The sequence below is a fragment of the Triplophysa rosa genome, linkage group LG10 (assembly GCF_024868665.1).
Source record: "Triplophysa rosa linkage group LG10, Trosa_1v2, whole genome shotgun sequence".
Lineage (NCBI taxonomy): Eukaryota > Metazoa > Chordata > Actinopteri > Cypriniformes > Nemacheilidae > Triplophysa > Triplophysa rosa.
The window spans coordinates 8,173,207-8,197,713 of record NC_079899.1 but is presented as its reverse complement, the minus strand read 5'-3'; the positions used below and the strand labels follow the sequence as shown (position 1 = coordinate 8,197,713).

The 24,507-nt window shown below is 38.7% G+C and overlaps 2 protein-coding genes across 4 annotated transcripts; both read right to left on the bottom strand.

Annotated features, from left to right (window-relative positions):
* Positions 1–568: 568 nt before the first annotated feature.
* znf106a (zinc finger protein 106a) lies at positions 569–20,479 on the bottom strand. The gene is made up of 22 exons (XM_057344013.1): positions 20,348–20,479; positions 18,878–18,978; positions 18,665–18,726; positions 16,230–16,424; positions 13,964–15,568; positions 13,464–13,857; positions 12,684–12,753; positions 12,035–12,189; positions 11,884–11,944; positions 9,253–9,495; positions 8,463–9,174; positions 7,312–7,358; positions 6,675–6,817; positions 6,448–6,582; positions 6,216–6,332; positions 5,764–5,955; positions 5,625–5,687; positions 4,710–4,829; positions 4,555–4,626; positions 4,356–4,427; positions 3,566–3,712; positions 569–2,281 (listed from the first exon to the last, which is right to left on the bottom strand). The coding sequence occupies exons 2-22, from the start codon at positions 18,929–18,931 to the stop codon at positions 2,225–2,227; spliced, it is 4,716 nt and encodes a 1,571-aa protein (XP_057199996.1). The 5' UTR covers positions 18,932–18,978; positions 20,348–20,479; the 3' UTR covers positions 569–2,224.
* Positions 20,480–20,591: 112 nt separating this feature from the next.
* pacc1 (proton activated chloride channel 1) lies at positions 20,592–24,448 on the bottom strand. 3 transcript variants are annotated; one of them, XM_057343815.1, is made up of 8 exons: positions 23,990–24,448; positions 23,272–23,368; positions 22,960–23,172; positions 22,723–22,877; positions 22,506–22,648; positions 22,271–22,412; positions 22,010–22,117; positions 20,592–21,892 (listed from the first exon to the last, which is right to left on the bottom strand). In XM_057343815.1, the coding sequence occupies exons 1-8, from the start codon at positions 24,023–24,025 to the stop codon at positions 21,731–21,733; spliced, it is 1,056 nt and encodes a 351-aa protein (XP_057199798.1). In that variant the 5' UTR covers positions 24,026–24,448; the 3' UTR covers positions 20,592–21,730. The 3 variants fall into 3 exon arrangements, with proteins under 3 accessions (XP_057199798.1, XP_057199797.1, XP_057199796.1); XM_057343814.1 differs by lacking the exon at positions 23,990–24,448 and adding an exon at positions 23,649–23,859 and having other exon boundaries at positions 22,506–22,645; XM_057343813.1 differs by lacking the exon at positions 23,990–24,448 and adding an exon at positions 23,649–23,853.
* Between the last annotated feature and the right edge of the window lie 59 nt (positions 24,449–24,507).

Genomic DNA, 24,507 nt, shown 5'->3' with positions numbered 1-24,507 from the left:
ATTGCATCCAGAATAAAAGTTTGTTTTTGCATAATATATGTCTGTGTACTGTGCATATTAATTTTGTATTTATAAACACATACACAAACATGCATATATATATATATATATATATATATATATATTTAGGAAATATTTATATAATATAATTTAAATAATATATAAAAATGTTTGTTATTATATTTTTCTTACTGTATATGCATGTATGTGTATGTTTTATAAATACAAAATTTATATGCACAGTACACAGACATAATATGTAAACACAAACTTTTAATCTGGATGTGATTCATCCTAAAATATAGTAATGTGTGCATCCAATGAAACCGTCTATTAGCCTATATTTAGCTGTAATTTAGTAAAAGCTAGCTTTGAACCTAGATGTTGGTTTGTAGTATTTGACAAACCCATACATTAAAATTTCAGATTAAAGGAATGAAAATAGGAACTTTTTGCTTAAAAAAAATAAAGGTACACCATTTTGTACCCTATATAAACAGGGGTGAGTATTGTAATAAAACAAAATAAGAGCTCCCACGGATCAGAGCCAGAAAACCACACACATAGGCATAGGCAGTCTCTTTTTAATTGTTTTCTACAACAGCATTTGTGTACAAAACGTCTATAACAATTTAACAATTTGAAATGAACTAGGAAACTAGTGAGAAACTAGGAATACCAGGTAAGATGTTGGCTGCATCCTCTCCTCAGCAACACAGTCATAGCAAAAGAGCCGAGTTCAAAGGTTATGATGGGGAAAAACAATCACGTGACAAAAAAATCATTTTCAAAAATAACACTTCAGAAGTACTCCAGAAAAGAGCTCTCATGATTTGCCTTGACAGCAGGTATTGTTGCTGTATACCGTCAAAAAGCTACACAATAACATTACTTCAATATTGCAGATAGACTGATTTTTGACCGTCTGTGCTGGTAATAGGGGCTGAAAACATCATGTCATGATAGGTAAAACACTGCATAAAAATACCTTCAATGTTTATCTGCCCTGCAACTTTCATACACGGCAAAATAAAAGTCCCTTCCAGCAGAGTGAAGTGAACTCTGCTCTCATGCACTTACATAAAACTACAAATCCCTTCAATGCAAAAATAAAACTCTCTGCTGTAAAGAAAAAAATACTAATAAACCCACCCTCTTTACTACAGGGAACAAAAGAAAAACCAAAATGTTTTCTTAACACTGACCCATAAAACACGATCATGTTCCTAAAGGCTTACACACACCAACTGTGTCATTTCAGTCCCTCACAGCAAACACATTTCAGATGCAATCTTAAGAGTCACTGCACGCCTGTATCTTCTAACTTTGCTTCACCTTTAGGGAGCAACCACACAGAAAACAAAAAATAAAAAAAATAATTCTCAAACAGATCTCATTAAATGAACGTTAAAATAAAACAAAAACACCCACCAGACTCACTTTGACTAAATTGGCTTTTGTATTTGGCAACCATATTGAAATGTAAAAGTCTCCCAGAGATACAGATCGATTTTTATTAGTGATATGCTTTCACAAAATTGTTTTTGAGACAAATCCCTGGATGCAACTTAAAAAAAGGGTGGCCTTTATAAAAGCTCGATGTTACACCACTAAAATCTGGCAGTATTACGAATTCTTAAAACACTCCAAACGTATACAACACGGACACACGAAAGTGAGCTACATGTGTGCTGCGAGGGAGCTGCAGCAACTCTTCTGATGTACAAAACTGGTATCCAAATGTTTCTCTCAATGTGATTTTTTGTCTTTATTTGGTCAGTAAATCTCAGAGCTGAAGATACAATGTATGATCAGATGAGACTTCTGTCTGATACTGCAGAAATAAACCCTGTGCAGTATCAGAGCAATGCCACGTCAGTATAAAAGAATCCGACAAACTCTGCGCTTCTGATAGACAGAAGTTGAGTAGACACAAAGGTAAAAGTTTTCGTCTCATCAGAATACCAACAAATCAAAACCACATAGACAGCATTTTCCTTTTTACATCATTTCGGTGAGAATAAAATCAAGTCATAATTATTTAAATTGCCATTAACGCTGTCATATTTTTTTAATGTCTCTCGTCTAAGTGGGAGTTGTTGGTATCTGATGGCTCATATGAAAATATGCCCATGAAAAAGGCTCCTCTGGTGAGGGCTGAATGAGATATTCCCAATATGGGAAAAGAGGAGATTAGGTGTGTGATGCGTACTCCCTCAGCCCTTCATGGATCCATTTGACTGTTTTCCTCTGCATGCTTTTCCATGTGGGAATGCACTGCCTACAACGACAAGATTCATGTTAACAATATAACTGCAGTTTAAAGCTGCAATCCATTACCTATATTTCCATACAGAGGTGCAGGTGTTATAATAAGGACGTCATGATTAATAATAAGTGGTGCAACGGATCACAAAGCTCACGGTTCTGATCATTTTACGGATTTTGGGTCACGGATCGGATAATTTTTCAGATCAGCCAATGTAAATGCTCATCAAAGTTTTATTTATAATAATAACTTGTTTTTGCAATCAATAAAATGCTCAAAAATAGGTCGCTTGTATAAGGGGTTAAAGAATTTTGTAAAAATAAAGGTGTGAAAGTACCCTGAAGATGTCAACAGATTAATTTAACAGATTATTCAACATAATAATTTAAAAATGACAGCATGTATAGCAAATTAATATGATATAAACGTGCATTTCGAGTAAACAGCTGATAACTGTATCTCTAGAGATCAGATTATAAATGTGACAGGTGTTATGAGGTGGCGATCATGAAGTGTCTCGACCTACTTTCTCTCCTTCTTAAATGCGTTACTAAATCATGAGTGGGCGGCGCATCAAATATGTGAAGTGGTGCGCGTTTGCGTGTGGATCGCGTCATTTGCGCTTTGACTCAACACAACATTGCTGCTTATGCAGCAGTTTAAGTTAAGATGTACGCGAGAATGCGCTTTAATATTGTACTCGTCCTAACACTGGAGAGCGAGTGAGAGCATATTTTACTCTATGATGAATAAACTTACAGGTCACATGATTTACGCAGCAGTTTAAATTAAGATTTGCGCTTGTACTCGTCCAGATAGAGAGTGCGCGCTAAAACTCTCTTTTACTCTATTATGAATAAACTTAGTTAATCTGCGGGTCACATGCGTTCCGAACCGTAAAGCACGATCCGTATGGATCAACCACGATCCGTTTCACCACTATTAATAATAATAATAATTTGCAAGACATTATATCCAAAAACGTAACATAACAACTTAGACGTATAAAGTGACATTAGATCCTTTCATACAAACATTTAGCCTATACCATGAATTTACAATTTGTTTAAACGGAACGTCTTAACATGTTTTCAAATTTTGCTCTGATAAATTTTGTTTCAATACCATTTGTAAGCCCTAATATTAGTGGTTTGAGCACATACAATGATGCTTAAGAATTTTGTTGTGTTTGGGCCAATCACAAAGCTCTAAAGGAACCGTCACAACTTGCAACCTAGGAGCTCAAATATTTGTGGCCTGCCTCAAGTCGATAAGCAATAAATGTTGCTGCTGTACCTGTCTGGAGCCATTGCGGGCGGTGAAGAAGGAGTCGCAGTTTCTCCAGCGGCATTTAAACGTCTGCTGTGCTGGGTTTGAGTGGTCGTTCAGCAAGTGCTGCTTCAGGTGCTCCATCACACCAAAGATCAACGTACAGCCGTGCCACTGCAATTAATGCAACAGATTTATTACCAGGGATGCACAGATGGGATTTTTGGGCTATAGCTAGTTTTATTTTAATACCGATATTTGTCATGACAAAACACATGCAAGGTATATTATCTAGTGTATTGCTGCATCATCAAATCAGTTTCACTGACAATAACATTCAACTGGCCAACATTATAAGAGAGGCACTAAGTTAAACATCATACAACACAATATGACAAAGCTGAGAGGTTTTTGCTGGCAAATATTTATTATTTACAACATGAACTCACATTTGACTTATTGTTACAGAGCACTATATGTCCCTGCCTTCACGCAGCTAACTAAACTATTGGTTTGCTATATCAGCCCCTTTCACGCTAAAATCAATATATGATGGATTTAAATTGATCAAAAATCTGCCTATAAATTAAATGAAAATTTTTCTTAAACAATATTGCATTGCATCAAAGCAGCTTTACAGTAAATACAGGGAAGCAAAGTACAGGCAAAAAAAGTACTAGCAAAAAATGGCTAAAAAATCATAAAATATAAAAATACCAAATAATATTAAATGTCAAAAAGTGTATTTTAGTGGCCAATATATCAGTGCATTTCTATTTATAACTAACAGAGTCTTAGGCGTATATCACAGTCTTACCCAGCAGCGGTAATTTTGGATAAGGTTCAATCTGACAGCTTGCACGCTTCCATCATAGCAACCTGTGTAGATCTACAACATAAAATACACCATCAAAAAATCTGATGACGTTTATAATACATGAGAAATAAGAAATGCTTGCAAAGAAGCATAAAGTTATTATGACTAGGGGTACAGAAGGTTCCTTTGATGTACTCACCATGCTTTTGTGGATGACCATACACATCACCATGTCTGAATGTCCACCATATACCTGAAGTCTGTCATGAGACTAAAACCAAAGATGATTTGTCAGTATCAAATTTGATAATAAATTCAGAGATAGCTAATCTTTCAAACAAATACAATTCGTACCTGGAGTTCGTACACACGGACCAGCTTGTCCAAGCATGCGGTGACCATGACTTTTCCCAAAATGGCCACCACAGTGACGGCATGACTGTGACCCTTATAGATCCTCACCAGTTCTCCAGTCTGGGTAGACAGACGCACACAGGAATCAGACACATAATTTTGACTTCTGAGTAGGGCTGTCACGATTATGAAATTTGACTGACGATTAATTGTCTTATAAATCATTGCGATTATGACGATTAATTGTCTGTTTTAGGGCTTTGCCGATTATGACGATTAATTGTCTGTTTTTGAGCTTTGACATTTAATTCTCATACATTTTTGATTCAGCGATTGAAACGACCATATTGTTCTGAATACAAGACTATGGTTTTTTCTTGGAAATACATCGGAAAACATTGGGTCATCATATATTTAAGGTTTAGGCTTTTACCTGTCAATAATACAACCGCCAAATACTTGTAAATTGATCAGGTGTGAATTGAAGCCACCATTAAAATACTATGAGTCATAGAAAAGCTTCTAGTCTGTTTTTTCTCACTTGCAAGGCCACAATAAAATTTTACCTGTGTGTTAATGAAATTTTGGTAGTCTGGTTTTCACACTGAGATTTGCTTAAATAATATTAAATTGTACTGCAGGTAATTTGTATGTTTTTTTTTTTTTTTAAGTGATTGTGGTGTTGTGGTGGTACATTTTACAAGTATTACCATGCTTTAGTAACAATATATACACTAAACTATGCAATATGCAGATGCACTACAGCTCCCCCTAGTGTCTTCTATAGAGATGTGCAATAATTGCGATGATCTGAAACCATTGCGATGAGGTCAAACAATCGCGATGAGACGATTATTTAATAATCGTGACAGCCCTACTTCTGAGTCAACGACAGGAGATGAATGAGGTACTTACATGTATATTATGTGCATGTACAGACTGGTCACTTGAGCCACTGAACACCAAATCATTGACCACCTACAAAAAGGACACAAAGAACAGTGTTTTCTGACTCAGAATTTTGTTTATGATCATAATCAGATTAGGCACGTACCTTCATGCAGAGCACGGTTTTGGTGTGACCCTCTAGAGTACGCAGCAGTAGGCCATTCTTAGCATCCCGAACGCTGATGGTGGTATCATAGGAGCCGACTAGCAGCACGCGGCGAGCCCCCTCCTGAGCCGTCGCCAGGCAACTCACAGCACGTGGGCCATGACACTCAAAAACGTCCAACTGCTTATTGTTCTACAGGTGACATGGGGAATTTTAATTATGACCTGTTTCAAACCTGTATGACTTTTTTTCTTTTGCAGAACACAGAAGCAGATATTTTGAAGAATGTTGGTAACCAAACAACACTGACCCCCATTGACTTCCATTGTATGAACACAAAGCCACATTTCTCAAAATATCTTCTTTTGTGTTCCACAGGAGTCATATACAGGTTTTGAACAGCATAAGGGTGAATGATGACGTATTTTTCATAATAAATAAATAATTGCTACCCTGAGACTAAAGGAGACAACAGTGCCGTTCGCCAGACCGGCGTAGAGAATCTTCCATCGGTTATGAAGACAGAGCACTCGATCTGGGAGAGACATCTGTTCCACACACACTGTTGTCTATAGGGGACAAAAACAGAGGGAGTCATTTTTTACAGTAAAGAAAAATGGAAAACACAAATGTAAACAATTGGGTTTAACCCATAAAGCTGATACAGAGCAGACGCATCAGTACCTTGAGGCTGTAACAGCGGATGGTCTGATCACTCGATCCAGAGTACAGGCGCTGCTGCAAGCCACATCCAGATGACACCACCAAGCAGTTCACTTTACTGCTGTGACCCTCAAATACAGACACACACTCACGACTCTGCAACGTGAATAATAATAATGATGATGAATGAGGTTGCCTTCAGGAATCTGTTTTGAGTTACATGATCGATGACAAAAAGAGGGACTGACCACCAAGTTGAAGGCACGTAAGGTACGGTCCCCTGAGCAAGTGTACAGCAGTCCGTTATGGATCTGCATAGCATTCACTGCCTCCTGGTGGCCTTCAAACTTGCCTTCTGTGGGCATATCCTCCTCCCCTGGGTCTGACACATCTGTGAAACCACACATATACTCAGTGTGACGAATGTGATGTTACGTAACACCACGCAACATAAAAATATACACCATGCACATCATTTTGAACACATCATATTTATGTGAGTCAACATGTGCAAGGGCCAATCTATGTTTTTAATTAACTAATGGAGTTCCCAATGAAAGAAGCATTGGCATGACTTTGTATACGAGTTGGCTCATTCCTTAGGTTAAGGGTGTCTAGCCAGACATGAACAGGAACTAAGAATACCTTGCCCATAAAAAGCAAGTTGGGGACTTTGTGAACTATTTTTGTATGTGGATCCTATTAGCACTCTAAGTTGGTCATTCTGCTATGAATGTACCGAGTAATGACAAAACCGGATGCTTCAAATGTACATTGCTATCACATACACATTTAAAGAAATGTTGACACGTAAAAAGATGCCTCATATGGTCACAAAATGACACCAACTGTTTCAAACAAAATGGTTTTGAGCATGTCACATACCTGAAGGCACCTTGGATTCCATCATTGTGGAGGATGATTTTATTTCACTGGGAAAAAAACAAGAAGCATTTAAATACTGATAAACTTCCCAACATTACCAACATTTTTCTCCCCCCCATCATTTCACTTCAGAAGACATTTATTAACCCACTGGATTCACTTGGCAAACACATTAGCATGGTTAATTAAAAAAATGTCCGGCAAACACATTAGCATGCTGAATTCAAATATGGCACAACGATAACTTTGTGTCACATCACACTTGCAAAAAGCATTATGGCTTTATATCATACTGCCGTATTTGATTTTATTTGGTGTTTGTTTACATTGATAGACAACGTATATCAATTGATAAATGAACTAAAGAAGCCCAGCATATATGGGTTCATTAAATAATTGTTTCTATTTATAAAACGGTCAGTTCTGGTCCTTAATTCTGATTGGCTGAGCGGAGTTCTAAGCCGTTATAAAATACCTCAATATATAACGGCTGACCGCACCACATAGCCTAAATATCATTTTATTTACTTTATTTTATGAAACCTTGCTAAGCATATGGAATAACCGTTTTATAAAAGCAATAAGCCCCGCGAAGCAGTGGGTTACAGTGCATTTTATAACAGCTACGGGGTTTTAGGCACTCCGCTTCGCGTCGTGCCACAACGCCCTTAGCTGTTATAAAATGCACTGTAACCCACTGCTTCTTGGGGCTTATTGCTTTAATAACTCTGAAAATGCTCAAATATAACACTGTTTTGGATATTTTACATGATTTTAGTTACAAAATAATTCCCCCAGTTACATTTGCGTTATTCCATAATTTTGAGTTTACCCTCATTCTAATATGTAGGAAAAAATATTGTGACCCTAAACTTTAACAATTAGGCTTGTGTTTATTAACCCACTGGGGTCAATGGGATTATTTGATGGATGGATGTGCTTTTTAAAGCTTCCAGATTTTGAATCCTGTATAAGACGACAACATGATTGCATTTCAGTCTAAAAATGAATAGTTTGTGTAAAGACAGTTTGTGTCTACATCTGTAGTGGAATGAGGAAATTAAACTACTAGTAAATTATGAGTAAATTATAAAAGTATTTTCATATGTGGGTGAACTACTCCTTTATAAATTAAACAGAATGAGTATTACCTTTCACAAGCCTTGACGGTACTGCTACTGCCTATTTCACTGGTGGAAGTGACCTCATCGCAGGCAAGATTTTGGGGTTCTGTTGTTGCGTGCTCAACTGTGCCTGCTGTGACTGACTCTTTGGTTTTCTTTTCAGGCATCTCATCTGAGTCTGAAGTATCCAGATTGACAATGTCGTTGGGCACTTGTGGGGGAAGCTCCACCATCTCTAGTTCAGATGAATCTGAGTCATGACTGACATTCATTGGTTGTGACACCAACTCGGTTTCCTCTGTGTCCGCTTTTGAAGCCAGCATCTTGACGTTTATGCCATTCTCTTGCGCTGTGGAAGTTGAGGCGCTGGTGCCGTTGGATTGCCGCTGAGGTCGGTGCTTTCTAACGGGTCGTGAGATGGGCTGCTCTAACTCAGAGTCACTGATCTGAGGCTGCTCATCTCCCATTGCCTTCCTGAGACATTTTCTCTTCTTCAGCTTCCGAACACGTTTCACAGGGCTGGTCTCTGGGTGGATGAAGGGTGACTGCAGTTTGGGGGCGAGCTTTACAGAAATGAGCGTAGATGAGGGGTTGGCTAACCCCTCTTGAGAGCTCTGATGACTTTCTGTTTGGGGCGTGGGCGACGGCTCCGGTCTTTGATCTGAGGGCGCTCCGGTAAAAGACATGCTTGTGCTTTCTTGTGATGAGTCCTTTCTCTTGCTGAACTTGAAGCTAGTATCTGTGTAAAATGACAAGATATTTTTAAATACTGCTAGCGATGACTACATCTGAGCTGTATTAAACGATGGGAAGTTACCTGTCTGACATGCTGCATACTCTGTTTGCACAGGTGTGGTCCTATGAGGACCTGGAAGGTTGCGCTCAGAGGGGCAGTTCGAGGGAGAGGTGGGCTCCTGTTTGATGGCAATAGGAGGTGGGGTGGTTGTGGAGGGAGAGATTGAGTGGGCAGGTGCAGTTGGGTGAGAGACGTTGATCTGTGAAATTGGGGCTGATGAAGGGGTCACGGTCTCATCCTTTTTTCTCTCTGGCACATTTTCCCCTGAAAGAGTATTTTCTATTTACAAACCCGATTCCAAAAAAGTTGGGACACTGTACAAATTGTGAATAAAAAAGGAATGCAACAATTTACGAATCTCATAAACTTATATTTTATTCACAATAGAATATAGATAACATATCAAATGTTGAAAGTGAGACATTTTGAAATGTCATGCCAAATATTGGCTCATTTTGGATATCATGAGAGCTAAACATTCCAAAAAAGTTGGGAAAGGTAGCAATAAGAGGCCGGAAAAGTTAAATGTACATATAAGGAACAGCTGGAGGACCAATTTGCAACTTATTAGGTCAATTGGCAACATGATTGGGTATAAAAAGAGCCTCTCAGAGTGGCAGTGTCTCTCAGAAGTCAAGATGGGCAGAGGATCACCAATTCCCCCAATGCTGCGGCGAAAAATAGTGGAGCAATATCAGAAAGGAGTTTCTCAGAGAAAAATTGCAAAGAGTTTGAAGTTATCATCATCTACAGTGCATAATATCATCCAAAGATTCAGAGAATCTGGAACAATCTCTGTACGTAAGGGTCAAGGCCGGAAAACCATACTGGATGCCCGTGATCTTCGGGCCCTTAGACGGCACTGCATCACATACAGGAATGCTACTGTAATGGAAATCACAACATAGGCTCAGGAATACTTCCAGAAAACATTGTCGGTGAACACAATCCACCGTGCCATTCACCGTTGCCGGCTAAAACTCTATAGGTCAAAAAAGAAGCCATATCTAAACATGATCCAGAAACGCAGGCGTTTTCTCTGGGCCAAGGCTCATTTAAAATGGACTGTGGCAAAGTGGAAAACTGTTCTGTGGTCAGACGAATCAAAATTTGAAGTTCTTTTTGGAAAACTGGGACGCCATGTCATCCGGACTAAAGAGGACAAGGACAACCCAAGTTGTTATCAGCGCTCAGTTCAGAAGCCTGCATCTCTGATGGTATGGGGTTGCATGAGTGCGTGTGGCATGGGCAGCTTACACATCTGGAAAGGCACCATCAATGCTGAAAGGTATATCCAAGTTCTAGAACAACATGTGCTCCCATCCAGACGTCGTCTCTTTCAGGGAAGACCTTGCATTTTCCAACATGACAATGCCAGACCACATACTGCATCAATTACAACATCATGGCTGCGTAGAAGAAGGATCCGGGTGCTGAAATGGCCAGCCTGCAAGTCCAGATCTTTCACCCATAGAAAACATTTGGCGCATCATAAAGAGGAAGATGCGACAAAGAAGACCTAAGACAGTCGAGCAACTAGAAGCCTGTATTAGACAAGAATGGGACAACATTCCTATTCCTAAACTTGAGCAACTTGTCTCCTCAGTCCCCAGACGTTTGCAGACTGTTATAAAAAGAAGAGGGGATGCCACACAGTGGTAAACATGGCCTTGTCCCAACTTTTTTGAGATGTGTTGATGCCATGAAATTTAAAATCAACTTATTTTTCCCTTAAAATGATACATTCTCTCAGTTTAAACATTTGATATGTCATCTATGTTATATTCTGAATAAAATATTGAAATTTGAAACTTCCACATCATTGCATTCTGTTTTTATTCACAATTTGTACAGTGTCCCAACTTTTTTGGAATCGGGTTTGTAATACTAAATAATATTATACAAAAAAATATAAGTCTAAACTTCTTGACCATTATAGCCTATGAGAATCCATTCTCTTAGGGCCTACTCACATTGTCCCAATCAAACCGCGCACGGGCACCCTGGCCTAGTTGGAAGAGGTGGGCTGAAGCGTGGTTTGGTTTGGAAAGGGGGCAGTACGAGCGCAAATCGTGCCGGAGGGCGGAACTGAAAGCATGACGTAAATTGTGCAACCGTCAATTCCTCCCCGAGATTCAGCTTTCACCGTAAAAAACATCTGATACACAGCTCACTACACGTGCAGGCGTGTGTCGCCGCGGTTAAAACTACACAAGGTATTAGGTTTGTCAAACATAATGCAACGCTGTGTGTAACGATCGGGTTTATGATAATAGAGTACGTGAGGGTAATTTAAAAGCATAATGAGCCGTTTTCTTTCATATGACAATGACATCACTTAAGCATCTCGCTCCGTGCAGCACGTGCATGAAGTTAAACACCTCTAATAAACCCCAAACTGAACATTGCTATTCCGTTGTGCTGAGAGGGTTCGCTTTGTTTACGTTTACTTAAAAGCAGTCGCATCGTAAAGATGAAAGCGTGCCCGGGTGTGGATGGTAAAGAGCAATGTGAGCACAGGTCAGCGGCGGAGTGGGGAGGGGGGACAATCGCGTTCGGGCACAGTCGAGAGCAACCGGGATATATGCGAGTACGCCCTTAAAGAGACAATATCAAATATTTCTAATGACCCCCACTTTCTGATTACAGTACCTTGCATCCCTTGTAGAATTTCAATTCGTTTGGTTCTCAAAGTGTTCATCTCTGTGGTTACCTGTGAAATAAACAAATGAGTGTAAAATCAAACAAGAAAGCGGCACCACAGTGACAGCACTAACTGGGGTACTTAGTAATAATGTCTTACTTGTTGTTTCAACATCAGCAGGCGTTGGACTTCCAAATAGGCAGCTTGTAGGGCAGCACGTGCCTGAATGAGGCTGTTATCAGCTGTCTGAAGAGAGCTATTAAGCTCCTCCTCACGTAGAGATATAGCCAATAACTGATCCACTGGAGAGCGTTCTGTACATAATAACACAGACACATTAAAATATGCAACATGAGGAAACTGTGTCATCGTGTTTAGGGCTGGAACATAATATCGTCTTCCATTTTATTAGGTTTTTGTCCACACCAGCCACAATGACAATACGTGGTAAGCTACAATAGATTCTATATTAAAACTTATCACACAACACTACAATATAGGCCATATTTCGTTCTTAATATGGGGGGGTTCACAAAGCATTCTGGGTTTATGAGCTGCAAGCTATGCGGCTGACACAGTCCAAACCAGACACAATGCTGCAGCATGTAGAAAAAATGTTTCTGCTTAAAAAAGTATGTCGCTTGCTATGTATCGCCGTTGTGGCTAGCGTGGACAAAATGTGTTGTGATGTTAAATGACTAAATGTAAATGTAATGTAAATGATGTCATGTTTCATTTGTCAATGTAATAGATTATGTCGATGCGCAATTCCAGCCCTAGGTTTGTTGGAAAAAAGCATGTTTCTTACCTTTCTTACACTTGATTTTTTGTCTCTTATTTTTTCTGTCTTCACTTGGAATCTCTGTAGACAAAACATCCTAATAAAGAGACAATGGCAGATGAGAAAAAAAGACAGATCTGTTCTGTCATCATTTATTCACCCTCATGTCGTTCAAAACCTTTTTGACTTCCTTTTGAGGAACGCAAAGGAAGATATTTTGAGAAATGTCTCAACGGTTCTGTCCACAGATTGGAAATCAACCAACATTCCTCAAATTATCTTTAAATATTTCTTCTGTTCTGCAGAAGAAACAAAGTCATACAGGTTGTAATGAGGTTGAGTAAATTATAATTAAAATGAGGTTAAACCAGTGGTTCTCAAACTGGGTGCCATGGCCCCCTGGGGGGCCACAGTTTTTGTGGTATTTTATGAAATATGGAAATCTTGATCAATCAAACATCAGAAAATAATACCATCAACCAAAAGAATAGATGTTCCAGCATTGTAGAATTGAATACATCTTTTGTTTAATTAAAATACTAAGTTTAAGATCATTAGTCTTTATTTGGGGGTGGATCACAAAGCAATGCGACCCACACAAGGGCAACCTTACAACGAAAAAGTTTGAGAACCGCTAGGTTAAACTATCCTTTTAACAAGTGCTACTTTCATTTCCATTGCCTTTAACACGATGCCTTACAATGTAGCTAACTGTATAGTAGGAAAGCAAGGCTGCTCACTTGGCTTGGAAAGCCATTGTTTTTCTGAAACTGGCCAACAAAACCAGTGTTACATTATAAAGCTTACCCCTGGTGCCCTTCGTTTCTTTCCAACTCCTTGTGTGTCATTTAGCTCAGTCTCTGAGGTACAAACAATGTCTCCTTCAACGTCCTCAGGACCCTGAGGGGGCCCTTTCAAACCCTCATTCTTCAAATGATCTTTCTCTTCTCTTTCCAACTGCTGTGAAGGACCACTAACCGGAGTGTCTCTTAATGGCTCTACAGCTTTGAGGAGGGAGCTGGTGTCGGAAGATCCATTTTTGACCACGCTGCTTTCAGACAAGCTACGTTTGCGGGAAGGCACGGATACTTGACTAATATCAAACACAGATTCCCAATGAAAGCCCTCACAAAGAGGGACATCATTTTCATCCATTTGTTTCAGACCTTCAGGTTCACAAGGCACCATTTCTATACCAAATCTAAAAGTATTGAGGACAAACATGACATTAGGGTATGAATGAAACAACTGACATTGTACTCTAGAATCATTTCATGAAAGGAAAAAGAAAAGAACTCAAGCAGTACCTTGGTAAGCCCTTGCCTTGCTCTTGCTTCTTACGATTGACTTCCTGGTAGACCTGGTCCCAGTTGACATTTCTACTGAAGGAAGAGGAGCGAATGAGCTGCTGCAAGGTGGGCTTGAGTCCGGAGTCCTTCTCCGACTCGTTCTTCCGCGTGTCACTCACATTCCTAATCCGTCTGGCATTATTCAAGTTGGGTTCATGACCTGTTGCTTTGCTTTTAGTGCCCATATGGCGGCTCAGATCTCGTTTCAGACATGCAGGCAAGGCAAGCTTACTTAAAGAGGGCACCAAACCATCTTCTGTTGGTTGGGATGGGTTGATCCCAACCCCTTCAGCGGATGAGCACAAACCTTCATCTGCCGTGTCCATGACTTGATCTTGGACTGGTAGGTGAGGATTTAATTCTCTTTCACCACACTCCTCCTCATCTTCATGGTCCATAGTTGAGGTACTAACTTGCAAGGACTGCAGAGATGGAGACGATTTTTTGCCAATTTCGCCCAAAGTCTCGGAACTGGTGAGCTTTGCGTCTTTGTTATTGCTACTATGCTTAACAAAAGCCGGTCGTTCTCGTGTCTTCTGCTTGTTTAGTTTCTTCTTACTTTCATGTATATTTTTATTCTTGTTCTGATCTAAACTCTCGACCTGCTGGGGTTCTTTAATCTGAGGTGCTGTCTTTGTTCCTTTAAGGCAGTTTTCTGGGCCGGATGAGTCAACAGAGCTCTTTCGATTCAGCAAGGTCTCCTTGGCTTTTCGCAACATGTCTGACAGGAGATGCTCTTTCTCTGCATTTGAAGCTGTATGTTGGGAATACTCTGAGCTTGAATGGGAATATTTAGAGTCTTGACTTCTATCTTGCATGAGATTAGTCTTTGAACTATGTGTCGAAGATGCCCCACTTTCAGCGTGCTTGTTGGGCTTACAGTTTTCAAGAGATTCCACATCTAACTTCTCTGAGCTTGATGGAGGGTTAGGTTGAGATAAAGGATCCGCAACTTTAGCTGGTGGATATGGTGTCCATCGGTGAACCTTCTCTGTCTTCTGACACTTAGCTTTGGCGAGATCAGGTTCTCCGATAGTTTCTTTTGGATTCTGTTGACTCTTTGTCTGACCCTCAAAGCTTTTGAATGTACTTTGCTGCTCTCTTGAAGGAGAATTAAAAAACTTATGTCCCCCATGTTGTCCCTGCCAAGTAAACTTATACTGATCATTATTCCAGTGAGGCTTATTTCTCTGATGTGGAGGGCACACACCATAGCCACCTTGTCTACCACCCCAATAGTTTCCTTGGTTATGCAAATGTCCTCCTTGTTGATCCATTGATCCCCATCTCTGCAAGTCGGGAGGTCCTTCAGGATGCCATGTAGTGCATCTGATCTGTCGGTTAGGGTTAGGCCACTTGCGGTCGGGGGACGAAAAACTTAAATTCTGCCAATTGGAGGCTTTGCCCCTTTTAGGGAGCTGGTGGTAGTTAGGGAAGGGTCGGTCCCAAGAGCCATATTGCTGGTACATTAAAGGCCTTGGCCCCTGCCAATGAGACTGTAGCTCGCGCCACCTCCTCATGTCCTCTTGCTCTTTATCCAGCTTTGCAGCAGCCTCTTCTCTTCTAAACACAATAATTCATGACAATTTACCAAACAAAATAAGGTTCATACAGTCCAAGTTGGACTAACACTGTGTAAAGTGGAAGGGGGTCACATATGGTGGGATAAAGTCTGGCATGTGACAGGATGACAGCTGCTGGTGATGACAGCTTCAGATCATGTGCCATTCCCCACCATATCTCAAAAAGCATTTACTTACAGAATATCATAATGTCATCCATAGAAACTAGTGCACTAGTTCCAAAGAACACCTTAATATTAGACTTATTTAAAACAATGAACCAACTAAGGAACAGAAAGGGTTTGTGCCATTAATGAATGTTTAACGTTCACTTAAGCAGCATGGTGCATAAAAATAGTTGTAGTGGCGAGACTATTTAAAGACAATCTGCTCATACTGTTTAAGGATGGGTTAGCATGAAGGCAATGGTGTAGTATGTGTCCATGAGTGTGAGAGTGCAAGTATGCAGTCATGTCTGTTTTAGGGCTCATGACACTTGACTCTCCAGTGTCAGACCTGTTTGCAGGACGTTTAATATAGTACTGCAGGTGTTGTGGTAACAAACAGAGGACCAATAAAAAACATCTAAATTACAAGCTTTTGAAAAACTGTGTCTTTAGCAAAAAAATCTGATCTCTAAAATATACAGAATAAACACTAACCTGATAATTTCCCTGCGTTTCTCAATGAGCTGCACAAACTCCTTATCAAAGTATTCTTCGTCTTTGTCTTCGTTCAAGGGCTGGCGCTTCTGATCTTCAATGCGCTGTTTATGTACAGGGCTGGAGATGTGACTAGCATAGTCGGTCAGGCTCACCACCGTCACACCGCAGACCCGACACTCGTGTCCACAGTCCCTGGGAACGGAGGGGGACAAAGGCTGCTTAATACTGCCCACAGGCATGGCTACTGCTTTTGAGAGTGGCTTTTTAACTGCCCTTCTAGGAGATCAGGAGGTAAACTGACTTTTCAAAAATAAAAGTTAAAAGGAAATAGGGAAAAAAGCGAAATCTTCCTGATCTTGTCGTCTGTTTGAAGAGGTCCAGTAAGACTGGTCGAGAGGAGGCGGCACTGGGAGAGCATACGATTTTAAGGTATAAGCTCAGAGGGGTGAGCACCCTCTCAGCAGCAGCTAAGCCCTAGCACGCTGCCATGATGGAGTCCGCTGTGCTCTGAGACAAGGGTTGGGAGAGCTATTGGATTCCCCCACCCTTTCTCTCTACTCTGCGCTTTAGGACTGCAGCAGGGGCGGGTCATTTCAGGTTGTAATGCAAGCTGCTTACAGTTGCCGGCTCAAGTGGCTCTCTTTAGTGCCAAACTCGTGAGGTGATACATAGATAGATAGTTGCACTTGGCACCTGGTCTGTCCCACGAAAAATGGTGTCATGGCATCTTGCCATTTTCCACTCAGCAGACTTTGAACTTATTACTTCTGAAGTAAAATGCAGGCCCTGTTTATGTGGCTTCCATACGTGAAATGTGATTCTGGTATTTGAATTAGGGGTGCCACAATATACCGACCATAACCGTGATATTAAAACCCATGAGCATCGATATCATGGTTAAAGGGATAGTTCACCCAGAAATACAAATCCAGTCATGATTTCCTCACCTTTGAGTTGTTCCAAACCTGTAATAATTCCTTTGTTCTGATGAACACAGAGAAAGATATTTGGAAGAATGCTTATAACCAAACAGTTATTGGACCCCATTGACTACCATAGTAGTAAAAATGACTTTATAATTGTTTTTGTTCTGTTGAACACAAAATAAGATATTTTGAAGAATGTAGGACAGGAAACAGTTCTGGGGCACTTTTGACTACCATTGTAATTTTTCCTACTATGGTAGTCAATGGGGTAAATGATGACAGAATTTTCATTTTTGGGTGAACTGTCCCTTTAATTCTACACATATCACAATATTGTTAACTGTTCAGCAACCATTTAACACAAGAGTCACGATAGTTACACATTTTTGTGTGTAACATTTTGTAGTGATTCATTGACCAAATAAAAGACAAAACACAAAATAAACTAAATGAAATATGAATTTGATTAATAGCATCTTTTTTTTAAAATACTGCGGTAGATATTGCAGTAATATTGGTTTATAATTTATCCTACAAAAATCACTTGGCGTAGGCAGCTGGTTAAAATGTTGCATTTTTTTTTGCAAAACATTGTGTTTGCATCTTTCACACTTCAGATTTCAATACCCTACCCATATGAACTTATTCTCACTTTTCACATTCCAGACTCATAGATCTAAATAATTGTCAGATGAGAGAAGCAGTTGTCATTTGTCGGCTCTCCCAGTTGTTTCCAATGTTCCTATATATATACCCCCAAGTTATGGCAGCTGCCTCGGTTCATCCATCCACTGACCAGAGGAGACACGTGCCTGACAATACACATGCATTGGCCATAACTGTATTCAGGGTTCCCAAAGTCTTTTTTTTACAAATAAATTCAACGACCTTACAATAATTTGTGATCACAGCTTAAAGATGTTTTAAAAGAACTTAGTTCTGGGATGAATTTTAAACAATTATACACATGACTGGAAAAATGTCTATATATTAAAACTGACTGCAGTTACAGGTTAGTACAGAATCACACTTTTGAAATCTTTTCTATGGTTTTCTATTACTATGGGAACCCTCCATATTGTACAAAACTCAACATGCATGACACTTTAAGAACCTCTCTTTTATGATAACATGAAGAAAAAAACAGCTAGACTTGTTTTTAGTTTGTTTTTTCCATGCAAGTATTCCGATCAGGTCAATATAACAATACATACTTGTGCACCTGCCGTGCTTAATCTTACAATAATATTCAACCACTAGCATTTAAAACATGTCTTTGTTTAACTAGACATATAAAGGGTGGAGAAACTCTTTCAAGTAAATAGTTGTTATGTTACGTGTCCTTGCAAACACATTGGAATGTGTAAGCTAGAGAAACAAGTAGACACTTGTTTAAAAATCTTCACCAAGTCAGACTTATGTTTAGTACGGAGAATTCTATAAGGGTAACACAAGTTACATAAGAACTTGATAGTGAGAACAGTGATGTGGAATGTGGGCTCTTACCGGCCTTTCAGATTCTCCAGTTCCCGATGGTGCAACATACTTCTCATGTGCTCCTCCATCTCCTACACAAACACACACTATGAAGATTCAACTGGAATTTTTACAATAATTTTGCAACTAACTTAGCCCAAAAAAGTATGGTTCATCAAATATTAAAATGATCATATTCTCGAGGGATTGGGTGAGGGTGTTAGTTTAAACAGCCAGGTTTACCTGTTTGGAGTTGTAGACAGTTTCACAAAGAATGCATTTCTGTTCTTTGCCCATGTTGTATGGGGTTGTTTTGTCTCAGGTCACCACAAATAAACAGGGTTCTGCATATAGAAAGCAAAACATGTTATTAATTAATCAACCAACATCATGTTTAATCTGTCAATGTAAACATTCATCATCTGTTGCACCTATCGTTCTGTCCTTTCTCATATTTATACTGTAAGAGCTATTATGCTCTTCCAGATAGATGAGATTGTATGGAATCAATAAAGAATGAGATAAAACTCCACCTCCAGTGCACCATTTGAAAAGGTCAGTGTTTTTGGTTCCACTGCAGGATGCCAGGACACACAAGACATGGACAGCACTCGGGTCAAGTGACAGCATTTATGCCCAAAAGGGCATATTCACCATAGGGTTTGTCTTATCATGAACGATAATGTCTCTGAAAATTTACACCGAAGGTTATATAATAATTGTCATGGTATAAATAAATACCCTGCTGGAATCCCATCCAAGTTTAATTCTTCATGAAACTGCAGATGGAGAGACTGGCATATTTTACACATTTTTATCATTTGCCACTAACGGCAATCATTAAAGGTAAAGTTTACCCAAAAAATGAAAATTTGGTCGTTTACTCACCTTCGAGTTGTTCCAAATTTGTGTACATTTCTGTTTTCTGATGAACAGAGAAAGATATTTGGAAGAATGCTTGTAACCAAACAGCTCTCGCCTCCCATTGATTCCCATAGTAGGAAAAATTACTTTATAATTTATTATGTTGAACACAAAAGAAGACATTTTGAAGAATGGACAGCAAACAGTTCTGGGGCACTTTTGAGTACCATTGCATTTTTTCCTACTATGGTAGTCAATGGGGGGCCAAATCTGTCTGGTTATAGGCATTCTTCCAAATATCTTTCTGCGTACATCAGAAAAAAATACATTTAAACAGATTTGGAACAACACGAAGGTGAGTAAATGATCACAGAAGTTTCATTTTTGGGTGCCTTTAAACAAAACATGCATCTTTATAAACCGTATGTACCGATGTGGGCAACATAACACAGACTAGCGGCTAATAATCAGGTTTGTGTTACACAGATCTATTATTAGAGTAACCTGTTAATCTGGTCTAATGATTAGTGTGCAACTGTTTGTTGTTTACAACGTGCTTTGAAAATGGTTCGTTAGCCCACTGGCTAAATGCAACTTTTAGAAGAGTGACGATAACATAACTAAACTTATAAGGAGTTAAACTGCTTTGTCAGACATATGTATACACATGCATGATTAAAACACAAACTAAAACTGCACAATAATGTAAGCATGTCGGTGTCTGCACGTGCAGATGTTTAGCACCCAGGCTAACACTGCCTATGCTGCACCCATTCACTTCATGGACTGAAATGTGCGTATATAAGACGCAAAACTTGCAAAAACACAAAATCCGATTTTCACAGATACCTCTTAATTCAAGCGGAGACGGCATTTCTTCAGATTTCCATAAAAACACAATGTCTGTTTATATTCCACCTTTTTTTAGCAACGTTATGTATCGTGAATGTGAAGAAACCATCGTTTAGTATAAAAAATGGCCGCAATTATTTCGACGTAAAAGTCCCCAGTTAACGGTTTACAAAATAAAAAAATACACATGAAACAATTAAAACTTTTAACAATTCAAATTTTAAAAGCAGAATAAGTTTGTAGAATATTTTAATAGAAAATTAGAAAAAGCAAAATAAATGTGCGAGAAAAATAGAGGACTTACACTCTTACAGTACGACAGTGAAAGGCAATGCCATATAATATAATAAGAGACAACACATTAAGGAGAAAGCAAGTCTATGTTATAACTTTCAACAACCTATACAACTTTTTAATGCGCTGGCGCAAGGGCATTCAAATAACTGGGTTAAAATCTTTGCTTGCACAACGGCCAAGACTTGTACTTGTTTGGTGATGTATTCTCCCACTTATGTCAAAACACACAGAACAGTTAGATAAAATAACATACTTTTGTCCTTGAGACAACATCAATATAATTATTTTTAAAAATCTGGGAAACTTAAAAATGCATTGTTTTTTAATAAAACATAAAATAAAGGCAATTCTATATAACATAAAAACAAATATAAAATGCCTGCACATGGAGTCTGAATGTTATATGGACACATATGTCACGTAATTTCCACAACAACACAAATTTAGCCATATATATTTAGAGTAGTCATTTATAACTAATGCCATCAATATTATGTTAAAAATCTATGAAATCCCTTCATACAATTTGTTTGAGTCGTTACAACACGTCTCATATTATTAAAACACATTTACTACAACAGTTTAAACAGCAGCAAGAACAGATCACGTCTGGCTCTAAAAAATAGCATCATTGCATGCTTTGCAATAGAATAGTCAGACCGTGACAAACTAGATAATTTTTTGTTCCTTTTGAAGTGTTTTAGGCAAAATAATCAGGCGGCCTAATCTTAATTACAAAAGCCTCACTTAAGATCACATCATTAGTTGATCCACACTTCTTAGTCATCATTTAAACAAAGCTGAATCTCACAGAGATCAACTAGCTTAGTTAATATTTCAGTGTCCCAAAGCACATACACTTTGCCCTGAAAGACATGTGCCTTAACATTCAGCTGTTCAAAATACCGTCAGTAGTTACTTTTACAATTTCAGGGTCAAATCTATTGTCCAGTTAAAACTTAACACACAATAAAACACTGTTTTTCAAAGTGCAATAGACTTGTTTGATAGTTTTAATCAAAATCTTAACTTCTAGTGTTCTGTGTAGTGCTTTCTTATAAGAATAACGAATTTCAGTATGAATTAGCTGATTTGGTTCATCTCTCTCAATTTTGCCCTTAAATGTCTTTTACGAATTTTGATCATCCACTTAATGCTAAGTTTGGCAAAGTCTGCTGCTTTGAATAGAGCCATAAAGACGCCACACAAAATGGCTATGGTGTTCCATGGGTTTGCTGTGACTATCTGTTAAAAATAAGGGAGGATGAATTAGATACATACAACCAATGCGATTAATTTTTTGGCAAAACATTCATTAAACAAAGAAAAATGTACTGCACTTTTTATGATGCTTTCACTTACATCTTTGACTTGCTGTATGAATGGATCTCGCCATTGGAACACAGCAAAGAAAAGTTCATTGGCTTGCTCCTGTGGTGGCCTCTTGTCTATGTATTTCACTACACTGGACTTAAATGATATGGTGGAACATTAATATTGAGGGAAACTTAATATTTTAAGAATCATATGGTGATCACAACGTTGTTGTTTGTATAATTGTATGTTAAAGATGACAAAAGCATAGTAATGTTAGGAGTGAATAGTATTACATTGATATATTACCTCTTGCCTAAATTCCACTGATTCACTTCCTCTGCCTGGGGTTTTGACCAAAGACATTTTGACCCATGTCCGAAAGCCTCCAGAGAAGGTCCACATTGAATAGTTTCTTTCACAATCCATCATAAATGCAGCCTTATCTGAGCTAATAAGAAAATTACATATTTTACACAAATTAGGGTGTTTATCATTTTTACACAAGTCAATAAAACATGCCACGTACTGTTTATAAATTTACCTTTCAAGCAGGTCACTGAATTCGGCAAAAATCATGTAACTGATAGCGCTGAAATCTTCTTCCGTTTCATTACGACTAAACTGAAGGAATATTAGTTCTCGGTTCCTCACATCAGTCGGACCTCTGACCACCATGGCTCGCTTCTGGCAAACACATTACATTACTAATAATAGTATCAACTTGGCAAAATAGCTTGAAATAAAAATCTAACACTTACTTGTGTCTGGTTTGAATATGGTCCATAGTAAATTATCTCTTCTATTATACAGTCTCCTTCCGCCCGGCTGCCTGATGATACAGGAGGTGGAATGTTGTCATGATAATGATGCATGCAACTCAATAACTGAGCCTTCCCAGGATACAACGCAATTCCTGTTTGTAAACAAACAAAGACGCACTACAAAAACAGATTTTGAGAGAGACAATTAAACAACAGTGTGTGCAGGGAACTCACCTGGTGGTGTAAACTCTTCAACCTCTTTGTATGAAACAGACATTACTGGATGGTTGAGCTTCTCCATAAAGTCTGAAATGGTTTGATAAGCCAAGAATGCAGCAACTGTACTAAGCAGCAGGTAAATGAGCACAAGGATGACTGTGAAAACATTCTTCAGACAGGCTTTGTTGAAGGTTATGGGCATAAGGTTGCTGTCCACAATGTCCTCATCTAAAATATAGTGAACAATAGTTTTAAAATAATGTATATCATGTATACATACATAAAAAGCAATCATTAATTAAAATTAGATTTTAGGAAAGTGGGGACCTGGTAAAGGATCACAGCTTGCTTCATCATGCTCCACTTCAGAAACGTCATTATTCCCATAGGACCCATGCGGGCCAGAACAGTCATCACCATTGAACTGCAATCCAACAACAAACAAACAAACAAAAAAACACATAAATGCACACAGTTACATTTACACAGTTAGTTATTTGATTTCTTGAAACATCTGCAACAGCCATAAGTGCACAGGCTACTTCAAATTTCAACCCAATTACTTATTCATGCGTTTTTTAAATAAACATATTTGAAAGCGGTGTGCTTTTTTTCCTGTTTATTGTTAAATATAACAAAAAAGTAGAGTTTTAAATTGTATTATCTAAATGGAAAAACCTCGTTGAATAGAAAAAAAAGCTTACACAACATTTATTTTCCGACTTGGACCTCGAAGACTTGTTAAAAAAGGTAACGTTAATACTAAATACAAGAATTCGGAAGCTTGTACCACATTCTTGGAAAGTGTCGTATATCATTTATGCACAGTAACGTTATAATGCTAAGTTACTCGCTGCATGTATGCTGCAATAATAAACCGAAGAGCGGTCAGCTGTTATCACATGACTTTAGCTGTAGTAGCCTTCATATCTGCCATGTCCTTACAACTAATGCAGCGAACATAAATATAAACACTGACAACTAACGAGTGTGAGCAGCATTTAGCCGTCCCACATTTCACACATAAGTTGTATTATTAAGTTACCTCCTGATACGATCGAGATGTTTCTCTCCTCAGCATTTTGCGTCACCTTTTGGACACTTAAACTTTGCCATTAAATCGCTAGACTCCGGATTCAGAACAGGATACTGAGTTTCAAGCTCTATTTGATAGCATCCAGAAGCACTCATGAGGCACGGCAAATGCATATAACAGCAACTGGACAGAAACGTGGGTCAAGCGTGACATCACAGCTGTTATTGGGATGGGATCTGGAGACTTTAATCTTTTTCATGACAGTTCTCGGAAAATCTTCTATAATAATATTTATGTAACTGAATGTGTTCTGTGAGTGTTTTTATATATATGACTAACAACACATTACAACTTCAAATAAAAATCTTTTGCAAATTACAAATTCGCCTGCACTTCAGAGGACCAAATTGAGCGCTTTTATGTGGAAACGGGATGAAAAAAGGGGGAAACCCGTTTAATATTCCTGTTGTTGGCTTAAGTTCAGTTTTTATAGCAGTCACCACTACCGGTTTCAGTGGGCGACGTAA

What these genes read in the sequence shown, in the direction of transcription:
- znf106a (XM_057344013.1), bottom strand. Translation starts at nt 18,931, where the DNA reads ATGGGCAAAGAACAGAAATGCATTCTTTGTGAAACTGTCTACAACTCC. An exon ending in TGCTGATGTTGAAACAACAA is followed by an intron (nt 11,945 to 12,034) that starts GTAAGACATTAT and finishes TTTATTTCACAG; the next exon opens with GTAACCACAGAGATGAACAC. An exon ending in TGGTCATCCACAAAAGCATG is followed by an intron (nt 4,428 to 4,554) that starts GTGAGTACATCA and finishes TTTATGTTGTAG; the next exon opens with ATCTACACAGGTTGCTATGA.
- pacc1 (XM_057343813.1), bottom strand. Translation starts at nt 23,762, where the DNA reads ATGATATACGACACTTTCCAAGAATGTGGTACAAGCTTCCGAATTCTT. An exon ending in TTCAGTGACCTGCTTGAAAG is followed by an intron (nt 22,413 to 22,505) that starts GTAAATTTATAA and finishes TTTTCTTATTAG; the next exon opens with CTCAGATAAGGCTGCATTTA. An exon ending in CAGTGGAATTTAGGCAAGAG is followed by an intron (nt 22,118 to 22,270) that starts GTAATATATCAA and finishes ATATCATTTAAG; the next exon opens with TCCAGTGTAGTGAAATACAT.